General features: G+C 37.5%; 1 protein-coding gene and 1 long non-coding RNA gene across 2 annotated transcripts in view; both read left to right on the top strand.

Annotated features, from left to right (window-relative positions):
• The window catches only part of RID2 (S-adenosyl-L-methionine-dependent methyltransferases superfamily protein), a 32774-nt gene that overhangs the window by 13772 nt on the left and 3802 nt on the right, over positions 1–15200 (top strand). The window contains exons 6-7 of the mRNA XM_028249476.2: positions 5656–5705; positions 5855–6007. Of these exons, the coding sequence (XP_028105277.2) occupies positions 5656–5705; positions 5855–6007 (203 nt within the window). The remainder of the gene's footprint in view (positions 1–5655; positions 5706–5854; positions 6008–15200) is intronic.
• On the top strand, positions 6199–9985 carry LOC145801301 (uncharacterized). Its single transcript, XR_014342568.1, has 4 exons — positions 6199–7967; positions 8787–9402; positions 9529–9581; positions 9725–9985. It is a non-coding gene; the product is annotated as an uncharacterized LOC145801301 (long non-coding RNA).

Genomic DNA, 15200 nt, shown 5'->3' with positions numbered 1-15200 from the left:
TAACGAAAGGTCTAAACAGCTGGTGGTTGTTATAATAATAATTGCCTTCTTAATCAGAGTTCTAATTCAAATAGGTCATCAATTAAGGGATCTGACGGATATAGGTCAAGTGTAGTTGGTAAGGCCCATAGTGAGGGGGCCCCAAATCAAATGAAACGGGTTATGTCAGCTGGGCCTTCTTTCTCGGAATCCTTTGTTTATTACAAAAAGTGCTATCATGGTAAGTTTAAGGCTTTGGATAATTGATCAGGATGGGCACATTAAACTTTCAAATAGTATGCCCAGTCGGGAATTTTTTTATCCAAGTAAGCATCTTTCGTATGCTGAAGCTCTGTTTACTTCAATCGATGTGCTGTTGACAATTTATTAGGGCGTGGAGACGAAGAGGAGGTGCATGAAACTGAGGAGCATGGAGTGGAATCTAGGGCATGTAATTTGTTTATAGTTGAAATAAGGAAAGGGTTTCGAAGTGTCTTTCCTCGAGCAATGTTGGAAGAGGGAGAAATGTACAGTCTTGAACAGAAAAATTGACTGATGATTTGACGAAAAGCAAGGAAGCGAAGGAGAACATGAAAGCTGGGCTTAATAGTGCTGAAATAATTATGGGAGCCTGGACTTGCAGATAGAGATAATGACATTAATGGTGACTTTATTATTTGCCAACCACAGAAAAGGTAAGTTTTGAAGATGGACATATGGTTTCTCAAATATGTAGGACATTCAGAAGATGGATGATTTTTGGAAGATGGTAATGTCTACGCTTACGAAACTTTGGCTGGGTTGGAAGAGTGTAGTACTGACGAGGACACATCTGAGGAAAGTCTTTTGTTGAATAAGCACAAGAGACCAAAAATATTCTCTCTTTTTTGGTGTTAAATTTGGCAAGACGGTAGAGTTAATGATGGCAGTTACAGTTTGTCCCTCAGTGCACTTTTTGTACCTTTTTCTTCTTTTAAATAAAATTTTTGTTGCGTATTGAAAACAAAGGGCTGGACTGTTCTAACATAACAAATTGTTTATATGAGAAATCAAGAGCTATATCTGTTTGGAAATAGACTTGCCTAAAGAAGTGATGAGAAAAAATGTTGAGATACTTTTAGAACAATGTTTTGAAATCCAAGTATTAGCCAAATTAGAAAAGTGACCATGTCAGGGTCACTGGTTTAATTGTCAGGTGAACCGGAATCAAACCGTGACACCATAATTACTTAATAACTATATTAAAAATTATATCTAAAATAGGTATTACATAAGCATTGTATATTTATATTCATGTTATCAGAAAATGCTAACACCCTAGCGAATTATGTATTGGTACGCACATTTCGAAATATAGTACACTTCTGTTCCAAAATGATAAATTTAGTAGTTTGAAGCAATTTGGAATTTTTTTTTCCCGATATATTTTCTTAATTTTTTTTATCCTTCGGAGGAAATGAATCAAATATAATGAAGTAAAATCTAAAGTGAGTTAAGTTTTGACATGACAAAACATAAAAAAAATGAGTCATAATGCTCACAGAAATGTTTTGCTACCTAAAAAAAAAAATTACATTTTATTGAATACTTAAAAGAAAATTACACTAGAAGTATTTAAAATTCTCAAGTGTAATATATACAAGTTTACCTCCATCATACCACATTTTAGAGCATGTGGCATACTATGTTCTAGTTCCCGATCTACACACTGGAGCAATCCATGTTCTAGGTAACATAGATTTATATAGATATGTTTACTAATTATATATGTTTTATATTGATATTATTTTGAGAGAAAATGAATTGAATACATTAAATAAAATATATATACCGTATGTATAAGAGCAAGGAGCATTGTTGCTCTAGTGGAGAGCAGCAGCACCTTTGTACCTGAGGCACTGTGTTCAAATCCTTCAAGCAGTGTTTTTGAATTCCTAGACCATGCGTGTTTGAAGTTTGGCCGGTTCTCTCCAACCAGCACCGGTTGTCCGGTCAGCTGGTTCAAGCATGGGTTTCTCTGGTTTAAGTAAAAAAAGACCAGTTTTGGAACTAGAACGGGTTCAAGTGTGTATCTGTATTGGAGCCTAGACCCGTTGGCGTATCAACCGGTTGAACCAGCTGGTCCTGTCCAATTTTTAAAACATTGTTTTAGAATGGGCTTGCAAGCAAGGTTTCAGAGCTTTAAATTTGATAATAGTGAAGTGGGAAGAAGAATTGATGGTTAGGAAGCTAGCATATTCACTTTGAGTTGTGTTTATGACACTAGGACTATCTTTTAACATCATCATCTATGAACTTCCACATGATTCAGAGTACCAGAAAATTTTCCAGCATTTTGTCTCTGGCTAAATCCCATCTATGTCTATACATTCACTGCCCTCTCTGGTTTGGCTTATTTCTATTAAGGCTACTTGATCTTTTGAGGCTCATACCTTTTTCCTTGATGACTGAATCAGCTTCTTGTAATAATTGAATATGAATTTTACTTTTTGAAGGAAAAAACAAAGAGATTATTACAATGTATGATTAATTATGTGATTACTACAGGCAAATAATTTTTACAGCTTGTTTGGTAACGTTTATATTTACAGTTTTTTTTGTTTATATTTATAGAAATTTTGAAAATTATAAATAAAAACTCGTTTCGTTTCTATTTTCGTTTCAAAAAGTTGTAAATAGTTTATAAATTAAAAAGTAGGAAATCACGGCAACCAACTGGCCACCATCTCTGACCATTAGCAATCACTTTCAGCTACCACTTCTGGCCACCACCCACCACCTCCTACGGTTGACAGCCACCTCAGCCACCATCTCCAGTTGTTGACTATTACACAGTCTTGGGTAGAACTCACCCTAATAGCTAGCTATTAAGGTGAGAGTGCCCTTACGCTTATATGCTTAATATTACTTTAGTGCTTAGGCAATGGGAGACTTTGCTTCACACCCACCCTCACATCCAGCATGCTCACTTGGCAGCACCTGCGGTGTGCAGGCTAGGGACACACACTCTACCCATCCCTGACTACTCCGACTTTGATACCATGTTACATTGTCTTGGGTAGAAAGCTAGCTTTTAGGGTGAGCTCTACCCAAGACCGTGTAACATTGACAACCACCTCTTTTCACTTGTTTTCAAAACAAATATTTTTTTAAAAAATACCTGTGTACATTAAACACGTTTATGTTTATTTTGGATAAAAACGAAAACAAAAAAACATGTTTGGTACATAAGTATTTTAAAAATTTGTTTTGAAAACAAATGAAAATGGTGGTTACAGGAGGTAATTGTCGACAGTTGGAGATGGTGGCCGGCAGTGGTTGTTGGCCATGGGAGATAGTAGCCAAAAGTGGTTGCCATGTGTAAAATGAAGTTGCTAATGGCTATAGGTGGTTATTGGCCACAAAAAGTGTCGGTCGAAAGTGATTGTCAATGGTCAGAGATGGTGGCCAGTCAACTGCCTAAAGCGGTTGTTGAAAGTGGCTTTCAATAGAAGGTGGTTACCTCCCGTGAGAGGTAGTTGGTGGCAATGGCAGGTGGTTAGCAGTTAAGGGAGATGATGGCTGAAAGTGGTTGACGGAGGACGCCATTTGTGATGGTAGCCAATAGTGATGAGTATGGATGGCAACGGGGCATGTTTGGAGTGGATTTGTTGTCCTCCACCCCTACCCAATATCATATCAGAGGTGGGACGAGAGTGGGGCAGGTTAATTTTATAGCTTTAAAAATAAGAAAATAGCAAAAATTAAAGGTAATATAGTATATTATAGATAATAATTCATAATTAATGAGAGTTAAAAGATGTAATATGATACATAAATGAGTGAAAATGAATATTAAGTATAATATTTTAATATTTTAGTTTTATTATATTAAAAAAATTAAATTATATATATTTATTATATATATAAAAATATATTTAATAAATAAAATTAAAGCAAGGACGGGATAGATAGGGACGGGGGAGCAATGGGTGGTAGTCAAAAAGAGTGGGAGAAAGAAGAAGAAGAAATGAAAAATAAATAAATTAAACAAAAAGAGAAACTAACTTTTTTGTGTTTATTGAATTAAATTTTGTAAACTGTTTATATTTTTTTGAAAACGAAAACAGAAACCAAACGAGTTTTTGTTTACAGTTTTCAAAAATTTTGTAAATATAAATAGAAAACAGTAAATATAAACGCTACCAAATAGGCCGTGTTTTTTTGTAAACTAAAAATAGTAAACTGTAAACATTGCCAAATGGCACCTTACTATTTATTACAACATGTTTTTGTATAATTATGAAGATGATTAAATCTGTTTTAAATGCACCATGTGGAGATTGGAGAATAAAGATGCAACTGACCTGAGCACTTCTCTCCTGATTATATAGTAGTTCATTTTGTTTGACCTAGTTTAAGAGTGCAGAATGTGCTTAATTGTGTGTGAGATATATAAGCTGCCCAAACTAGGTTTACTTTTAAATAAGGCTGAAAACTCGAAGTTTGCTCTGTTTTTCTTTTATCATATAGAAATGCAGCTTTCATGTTTTTTTGTTTTTTTGTTTTTTGGTTTATATTTCTGTCTAGGAAGCACGGATACGGATACGGGATACGGATACGATACGATACGGATACGGCGATACAATAAAATTTGAAAAATTAGGATACGGGTACGGCGGGGATACGTTTGTAAAAAATATTATTTTAACAATTTTTAGTAATGCAGTATTCATAAAAATAAAACCTAAAGCAAAAGACAACTTGATAAAGAAGAAAGATTCCTATAAAATTAAGAGTCTTCAAGGTCAATAGCTTCAACTTGTTCTCCTTCATCATTGAATATCACAAGACCTTAGCTAAAGCCAAAAAACCATTCTTAAATAAAAATTTCAGCAAATATACTTTTTTAAGTCATCAATGATAGCCTAGGAAGCACGGATACGAATATGGTGATATGGGGATGTGGATATGGCGATATGTCAAAATTTGAAAAAGTACGATACGGGTACAGCGGGGATACATTCATAATTTTTTTTTATATATAATTTTAATAATGTAATATGCATGAAAATAAAACTTAAAGTAAATTAATAAATAAGGAGAGGGATTCCTATTAACCTAAAAGTGCTCAAACATTCATAAAACATCCAAAACTAAAAGTAAAAGTAAATGCAAATGCAAATTAAATATCAGCCTTACATGCCAACACCAAAAAAAGAATGAGAGCAGAGAGAAGAAACGTGAGAGAGTGAAAAAGCGAGAGAGAAGTGAGAGAGACAACAAGGATACATCAATTTGACAAATTCTATTACTTTAACTCTCACTATATTCCTCTTATCAAAGAACTAAACAAAATATTATAAGTAATATATAACTTCGAGTATCCGATACTTCAAAATTAAGTATCCGATACTTCAAAATTAATAAAAAATTAATTAAGAAGTATCTGATACTTTTAAGAAGTATCCGATACGTATCCGCGAGTATCCGAGGAGTATCGGTATCTGATAAGTATCCGATACGGATACGTCACCCTTTTTGAAGTATTCGTGCTTCATAGATTTCTGTACAAATATTCCCTATTTGGATCACTGGTGATTTTATGAAACATAGACTGTTCTAGAAATTATATTCTTTGCTAGGAATTTCTCTAAGATACTGCCAAACCCTTTATGTTTTTATTTGATCAAGCAGTGGCTCTGCAATGCTGACAAGTCCTCCCATGAACCTCGGTTAAGATTAAAGTATGTTAGAGTTCTCTTCCTTTATCTGTTTTACAAATTAGTACACTTAAATTCTTATAGAAAATGTTGCTTTAATGTAAATTGACACTAAACCATTCCACATCTCTTTTGTTCCAGTTTTAATGTGTTTGGCACAATGCCTTTTGTAGGGCTTTCTTTGGCTCATTATACAAATGTTTGGCAAGAGGAGCAAGGGCAGTATTTCAAGTATATCCGGAAAGCGTTGCCCAGCGTGAGTTGATACTCAGTTTTGCTATGCGTGCTGGGTTTGCTGGTGGTGTGGTTGTTGACTTCCCCCACAGGTATGGGTTGGACTTATATGGGTTTGTGTCATAACGAGTTTGACACATTTAACATATTTATTAAACAAGTTGGGTTAGGTTTGTAGATCTCAACCCGATTGGACCTGCTTAATTAAATGTGCTGTATTAGCCCACATAACCTGAAACCAGTTTAACCCATTTAATAACACTATGATTTTTATGATTAATTATTTTTTCTTGTCCTTTTTCGCCGCATTTATTTTAGCTTCATTTAATTTTTTTTTAAAAATAATTTTAATTACATTGCGTCAAGCAGAAATTGGGTTATAACTTATAAATGAATGAAATTAGCTGTAAATTTATATTTTTATTGTAGTACTTATTACATAACTGCCACTCTACATGACGGTAAAGCTGGAAATAGTTAAGAGCTCCCCCCTGACATCCACAAAAATAATAATGATAAAATAGAAGCTAACATAACTCCATGGATGATAAAAGTGGCCTCTTAACTAATAAAGAAGTTCCCTGTTGTCTGTCTCATAGGCTGACCTATGGATGCATTTAATATTTCTCTTTGAAGAATATGTTAATCTAAAATCTCACCCAAAAGGTGACCCTAGTACCATGGGCCTAGAGATTGACATCCAATGCATTTTGTTAGAATAACATATTATTAGTTGGGTTATTACTGTAATTATTCTATGTCTTAGGGCTCCCTTGTAATTATTAATCTTCATTAATATAAAAAGGAGATAATATCACAATCATTTCCTAATCTTGGTTTTGTCTAAAATTATCATGGTATCAGAGCCTAACCCTAAAACCTAATACTGTTATCCATCGGAGCCACCATCCATCAACCGGAGACAACCCACGCAGCCAGCTCCATTCGGAGGGGTTTCAGCTCAAGCTGAGATAGACCCAGGTTGTTTCGTGTTGGGTTGATGCCTGTCTAGGGTTCGAAACTCACCCTGCTTGGTCGACATTAGTACCGAAGATCACCCTAGGGTTCGAAACTCACCTGGGTTGGTCGACATCCTCATCGTAGACATCCTGGTCTCTCGTTGGTCTTTGCCGACAGGCCTCCTAGCCTAGTCGACCACTGGTGAAGGCTTGCCTCGCTTGGCCGACTGTCTCGGATAGCCCCTCTGTTCTAGCCGACAACCATATGCCTTCTTTGGCTTCATGCGACAGCGTCTGGTATCGTCTCTCTGCTCATCTCCCTTTCATCTCTTTGTTTCATGTGACAACCTCTAGTCTCTCTGTTTCTTTGAACACTGGTTCTGTCTTTGAACACTAGTTTTTGTTCTAGGTTTTTTCATTTCTTTTTATTAATTTATTTATTTTGTTTCCGTGAAAAAAAAGAAAAAAAAGAAAAAAAAAGCACTTTATGAGTTCTTAATTCCTTATGCTTTCATAGTGGTAGTTGTGTCTTTCCTTCCACCACCACCTTCTCGGTTTGTGATTGACACTAGTTTTGTTGATGGTTCGGTAGTACAGTATCTATGGCAGATTCTACCAGTGTGTCCACTACTTTTAGACACCTAGGAGTGAGAGTTCCATTCTACCTATTACTATGACTGATAACCTCAACCCTAGTCTTAAAATCACCACCTCTTCATTTAATGATCAGAACTATCTAGCGTGGTCACGGAGTTTGACTAATTTTTTGAAGAGTAAAGGGAAGATGGGGTATGTTAATGGCAGGATACAGGCACCTAGCACCACTGACTCGGGTTATGACCAATGGGATAACTCTTTGATTATGGGTTGGCTTATTCATTCGATGGTACCAGAAATTGGTGAGGACTACTTGTCTATGGAGACTGCCCAGAATATTTAGGATGTTCTGGCTGCAACCTATTCCCGCAAAGGAAATTTCTCACAGGCATTTGAGTTGCGACACTCTATTGAGAACTCTGTTCAAGGGAAGCAGACTGTTCTTTAGTACTTCACGTTCCTCATCAACGACTGGAAACGTCTCGATCACCTGCAGGCAAGGTTTTAAAAAGCGGCCGCAACCGTTACGTAACGCCGTTACGTAACGGTTTTGGCGGCTACCGCCACCCGTTATGGCCGCTTTTGCAGTGTGATTGAGATTCATAGGTGTGTAGGCTGTAGTGGCTGCCATAGCGGTCGTAATGGTGCCGTAACGGCCTATTACGCACCATTACATAATAGTTCCAAACTATTTCTTTCGAAAAAGCACACAAAAAAAAGCTGAAAGTGGGGGAAGAAGGATAGAGAGAAGAGGAAAGATAAAGAGAGAAAATGGAGGAGCAAGAGATAGAGAGAGAAGAGGGAAGATGAAGAACATGATATTGATTTTTTGAAACTATAAGGCCTATGCTATTCTATTCAGCTGCTATCACTAAACCATTTTATTTGTGTGTCTATTTATATATTGTTTGAAAATAATAATAATAATAAGTGTGGTCATTATCTATTTGACTTGGTTAGAATATGTATATATATATAATAGTTAGTGATTGATTTTTTGTAAAATATAAAGTCATTAATTATTAAAATAAAATGTAAAAAACTCAGTTTATAGTGATTTAAAAATATGAAATATATTGGATCATACTTAAAAATTTACAAAAATTGATCAATATTTATTTTTAACCCAATAAATATGATCATGGAAAAAAAAAATGCGTATCGGTAAGTTTTTTTCAAATTGTGCGAAAAATAAAAAAATTCACAATTCCGGTTACCGCAACCGTTACACTATGGCCTTTACACCCCGCAACCGCAACGGCGTCACCGCCACCGTTACGGCGACCGCAACCGCTTTTCAGAACCTTGCCTGCAGGACTATAAGCCTGTTTGCACTGCTAATTCAGTCGGGTACAAGAAGTTCATCGCACAGGAAAGGGTCTTCAAGTTTCTCGCAGGTCTCAATGTGGAGTATGATCCTGTTCGGAGTCGAGTTTTGGGTATGGACACTCTTCTTTCACTTCAGGAGGCATTCACCTATGTACAGAATGAGGAGAGTCGCCGGTCTGCTATGATGTCACCTGTCTCTACTGACCGCTCAGCCTTACTGTCTATCCCTTGAGATGGCCTCAGCTTGACTCCCATTCCTCCGTCTACCGCCAAGGAGTCTGTATTTTGTGATTACTGTCCCAAGCCTCGATATACTCGTGAGACGTGTTGGAAGTTTCATGGGACTCTATCCCGGGGTTGAGGGGATCGGTCTGGTTTTAGAGGAGGTCGATCAGGCTAGTCTAGAGGACGTGGTTCTCAATTGTTGGTCCATCAGTCTAGTGCTGTTGATACACTTGATTCTACTTCCACTTTCGTTAGCTAGGCTTCTAATGGTCTCTCTAGCATGACCACTCATGAGCTTGAGGATGTTTTGCGTCACTTGTTGGACTGCCGGTCTTCTATTGCTCTCAGTACATCTTCCTCGTCATTTGCCCGCTCAGGTAACTTAGTCTCTTCTCCTCGTGTTTTCCTTTCTCATTAGTCTTTGCCTTGGATTATTGATTTTAGTGTCTCAGATCATATGTCTGGATCCTCTGACCTTTTCTTTGCCTATAAACCCTCTTCAGGTCAGGACAAAATTAAGATTGCAGATGGTACTGTTTCTTCTATTCTGGGAAAGGTTTAGCCTATGTCACTCCTACCATACCTCTCTCTTCTATTCTCCATGTTCTTAACTTTTCTGTAACCTGTTATCCTTGAGTCGTATTACAAAGGATTTGAATTGTAGCGTGACTTTGTTTTCCTGATTATTGTCTTTTTCAGGACCTTGTCACGACGAGGACGATTGACAGTGGTAGTGTAAAAAATGGTCTCTACTTCCTGGATCAACCGGATATGCTTGCTCATTCTTCCATCACGAGTCCTACCACCAAAGATGATTTATGATTGTGGCATCGGCGTCTTGGGCATCCTTCTTTTTATCTACTTAAGTATTTATTTCCATTTGTTTTTGCAAACAACAATCACTATGCTTTGTTTGAGTTTTCTAAAAACACTTTTTAAAAAATTCTACTTTCTTGTTTTTCGTATTTTTTTATTTTTTACTGAATTTTTTTAATATTTTAAGCAATTTTTTTTTTTTTAATTTTTAGACACACCTAACATAAATACACTTAAAAAGTATAATTTTTTTGAAAGAAATCTTTAAAAAATTTACTAAATAAATACAAAAAAAAAAAAAAAGGCGAAAACTCAGTACATTTTTTTGTATTTTTGTGTATTTATTAATTTTAATTTTTTAAAATATTTTTTTACAAATATTTTATTTTTTAGACACATCTAAGTAAGATGCATCTAAAAAAGTAAAAAAAAATGCTTAAAATTTAAAAAATATTCACTAAAAATAAAAAAAACTTAATTTTCAAAAAACTTAATTCAGAAAACTCAGACCAAACACACTGAATGTGTCTGAGTTTTTTTTTTGAGTCTTGTCAACTTATAAAACAACACAGAGCCTCTTTTGCTCTCAGTTTTAATGAAAGTTTAGTTCATTTTTCATTAATTCATTCTGATGTCTGGGGTCCATTTCGTGTTATGTCTGTGAAAGGTTATCGATGGTTTGTTACATTTATTGATGATTTTTTTCGTACTACTTGAGTGTATCTCCTGAAAGATAAGAGTAAGGTTTTCTCTATATTCCACATTTTTCACAAGATGATTTGTACTCAGTTTGGGGCCACTGTTAAAGTCTTCTATTATGATAATGGGGGTGAATACATAGATTTTGGGTTAGGCCAATATTTTTTCCGCTCATGGCATTATCCATCAAAACCTTTTGCACCAATACCTCTCAACAAAATGGGGTGCGGAATGCAAGAATCGTCATCTTCTTGACATGGCTAGGTGTATGTGTTTTTCCATGAGTGTGCATCGATCCTACTGGGGCGACGTTGTTCTCATCACTACCCATCTTATTAATCGTCTTCCTACCCAGGTTTTGCAAAAACAAGTTCCCCTTCAAGTCCTTCTAGGTTCCGAGTCTTTGTTTTCTATTCCTTTCAAAATATTTGGTTGTGTCTGTTTTGTCCACAATCACTCTCATCCTCGTAGTAAATTGGACCCTCACTCCCTCAAATGTGTTTTCCTTAGGTACTCTCCTACTTTAAAGGGACATAGGTGTTATCACCCTCCTTTTCGTAAGTGGTTTGCGTCCATAGATGTCACCTTCTTTGAGTCCTAGTCCTATTTCTTGTTCTCTCCGGTGTCACAGTCCTCCCTTCAGGAGGAGCCTTGGTGTGAAGTGATGCTTGTGATTCTTATGGTGGAACCAGTTGTTCTTGCACCACCACCTCTTACTAGGACTAGGAAAGGGCAAGTTTATGTTAGGGACAAAGACAGACAAAAAGTTAACTGGATACAAGAGACCACTTTTGCTCCCTCACTGCCATCTCCTGCTTCTGATGAGAGTCTAGGTAACTTTGAATCTCTTGAGTCCACTGATCTTGATACTTCTATTGATCTTGATATTCCTATTGCCAAGAGAAAGAGTGTGAGATCTTGTACTCAACATCCTATCTCAAATTTTGTGTCCTACTTTCATTTGTCATCCTCATATAGAGCTTTTGTGTCAAATATTTCTTCTATTAGCATTCCTAACCATTTTGAGGATGCTCTTGCTAGCTTTGAGTGGAAACTTGCCATGATTGGGGAAATAAAAGCACTTAGGAAGAATGACACTTGGGAATTGACTGAGTTACCTAAGGGCAAACGACCTGTCGGATGCAAATGGGTGTATACCGTGAAACACAAAGCGGATAGTTCTATCGAGCGTTACAAGGCTCCACTTGTGGCAAAAGGGTTCACTCAAACATATGGTGTTGACTATCAGGAGATCTTTGCACCTGTGGCTAAGATGAATTCAGTCAGAGTACTTTTCTCTCTAGTAGCTAATTTAGATTGGCCACTTCATCAGTTTGGTATGAAGAATGTCTTTCTCCATGGTGACCTAGAAGAAGAGGTTTATATGGACATTCCTCTTGGTTTTGAGGATCATCAGACAAAGGGTAAAGTATGCTAGTTTCGGAAGTCATTATATGGTCTCAAACAATCTCTAAGGGCTTGTTTGAGAGATTCACTTAGGTTATGCTTAAATATGGCTTCAAACAGAGTCAGGCAGATCACACATTGTTTGTGAAACATTCATCTCGTGGTAAGACTACAGCACTCATTGTTTATGTGGATGACATAGTTCTTACAGGTGATGATAGTGAGAAAATCCCGCTGTTGAAGAAATATTTAGCAAATGAGTTTGAAATCAAAGACTTGGGGAGCTTGAAATATTTTCTGGGAATTGAAGTTGCTCACTCCAAGAATGAGATATTTTATCTCACAGAGGAAGTATGTGTTTGACCTGTTGAAGGAAATAGGGATGCTTGGGTGCAAAGCTTGTGACACTCCACTAGAACCCAATCAGAAACTGGGGGATGATGAAGGAGGAGTAGTTGTTAATAGGGGGAGCTATCAGCGATTAGTGGGTAAGCTCATCTACCTATTTCATTCCCGTCCTAATATTGTTGTTGCTGTCAGTGTGGTTAGCCAGTTTATACATGCTCCTCCTCAAATTCACTTCGAGCCTATCATAAGAATTTTGAGGTACTTGAAGTCTGCTCTTGGTAAGGGTCTTTATTTTTCAAAGCATGAGCATCTTCGTGTGGAAGCCTATACAGATGCTAACTAGGTTGGATTAGTAATTGATAAGAGATTGACTTCAGGGTATTGTACCTTTGTTGGAGGCAACCTAGTTACTTGGAGGAGTAAGAAACAGAATGTAGTTGCCAGGTCAAGTGCAAAAGTTGAGTTTAGAGCGATGGCACAAGGGGTGTGTGAGCTATTATGGATCAAGTTATTGCTAAGTGATCCAGGTATTGATTAGACGGACTCCATGTGGTTATACTGTGATAATAAGGCGGCCATCAACATCGCTCACAATCCGATTCAATATGACAGGACAAAGCATGTTGAGATTGATCGTCACTTCATTAAGGAGAAACTCACTAGTGGCACAATATGTACTCCATTTGTGCAGTTTGGTGAACAACTCGCTGACATTCTCACCAAAGGAGTTGGGAGTAAGCCATTGCATGACGTCCTTGACAAGTTGGACATGAGAGATATCTTCGCATCAGCTTGAGGGAGAGTGTTAGAATAGCATATTATTAGTTGTGTTATTACTGTAATTATTCTATGCTTTACGATTCCCTTATAATTATTAATCTTCATTAATATAAAAAGGGGATGATATCACAATCATTCCTTAACCTTGGTATAATCTAAAATTATCACATTTCTCATAACAGAATGCTTTGAATCAAATGATGCAAGTTTATGGCAGATACTTCACTGAAATGTTTCAAAAGGGCTCACATTTCAGCCTATCTTCTATAGCCTATGCTTGCCAGTCTAAAAAACATAAACTAGTGTTCTTGACATCATTCCTGATGGTACCCCCATTGCCTAATTACTGAGTTACTGAGGGTGGAATCTTCATTGTTAATCTTCGTCTTATCAGTTGGATGGGAAGTCTACAATGGGGGCAGATTTAAGTTGCAATCGTGGGAGGTTCATTGCCACCAGTTGCTCCAATATAAAATACTTAATTGAATGAAAATACAAAGTGATGCTAAGAATTGAAAATTTTCGATTTTGCAAGATTGAAGGACCTTTACATTCAAAGGCAGACATTTGAACCCAATGTTTTTCTATTGCATTTGAAGAATTGAATTTCTTTTGATCCAAACAACCTCAATCCATGATTTCAGAGCTCCACATAGTTTTGGCTCTATCCATTTTTCTTCAGAAGTGCTCTCAAGTATAGCTTGAAGTACAGAGGGCTCACCCAACTACTAGTCTTAAGACTCATGAGAAACAGGGCAATGTGCAAAAGATTGGTTGGAAGTTTCATTTTTCCTGATAAGTAAACCACAACGGTCTAGTCTAAGAGCATTAGCTCAAAGCATCATCTCATTGTGTTAAAACCTACCACCACCTACTCCACTTACTACACCTACCACCACCTACTACCACCTACTACACACCTACCACTACCACCTACTCCACCTACTCCACTACATCTCCTATATAATGAGCCCCTCACCATTTGTAATAAACAACATATATCAATCAATAATACATCAATTCTAACATGGTATCAGAGTAAGGTTAAGAATTTAGTATTTTTTTCGCGTCACCGGCGGGCGGCAGCCTCGCCTTGGCCGCCCACCGGACCTCAACCTAGTCCACTAGAATTTTGCTACACATACCTTCACTCTGCTTCACCACCTTTGCCTCGCTTCTGACATAAAAGACGACCACCGCCCACTGCAGCAACTCAAACCATTGCTAGCTCGAATTGAGCCAACACTACTCGCCATTGGTGTTTCATGATGCATTTTTTTCCAAAGCTCCAAACACACAGATATCGGTCTTCGTAGTATTTTCCGGTACTCCGTCTCACAATCTTATCTGCCGATCTACCCATTCCACGCGAGCACCAAACCTGGATCTATCACAATTTTCAGTTGCCCCTGGCCAGCGACGACCACGCCGCCCACTCAACGCGGCGTTGGTCTGCCTAGATCATTTCTCACCCATTGTTCGTGCGGGCGATACGTGCTGCCAACCTGGCTTGGCTGTCCTGATTTCCCAGTCAAAGCTCTTGTCCTCATACAGCTCTCATCAGTGCTTCTACTGAGCACTATGTATGGTGATGTGGTTGATTTGGTGAGCTGGGCACAGCCACCACACCACCAAAAGTGAGACTGGTACTTCTCTGGCTCATCTTCCATCAGAGTCGCCATGTATGCAGAAACCTGGCCTCCATAGATGTATTTGCGGTGAACCTCAGCATCAAGTTGCTTACTGTCTTTACTGAAACCAGCAAACCTCTTGTCACTGTGAGGAATATCAAGCCCACCATCTAAGGCTCCCTTGAGAGCACCAAAAACATGATTTCCAGTGGTCGTTCGTAGAAGGCCAACATCTAGGAGAGCACGGAAAGGCCTTCTGCTCTCTGCTGGTTCAACAGAGGCTTCACCGAAGTTATCAGAAAGTTGAATAATCGAGGATGCATCAGCAACAACTGAGGCATTTTGCTGCTGTCTAGCCTTCCTTTCCTGCAAGCTTTTTTCTCTTTCCTCATAAAAACTAAAATCATCCAAGATTGATGTCTCTGCTGTCTAGGAAGGTGAGATAAATTGGTGTTAGGTATTTCAGGTTTTGAAGGCTTGCTCACTATACACAC

The sequence above is a fragment of the Camellia sinensis genome, chromosome 10 (assembly GCF_055761805.1).
Source record: "Camellia sinensis isolate YWXY chromosome 10, ASM5576180v1, whole genome shotgun sequence".
Taxonomy (NCBI): Eukaryota; Viridiplantae; Streptophyta; class Magnoliopsida; order Ericales; family Theaceae; genus Camellia; species Camellia sinensis.
This window is presented reverse-complemented; position numbering and strand designations above follow the sequence as displayed.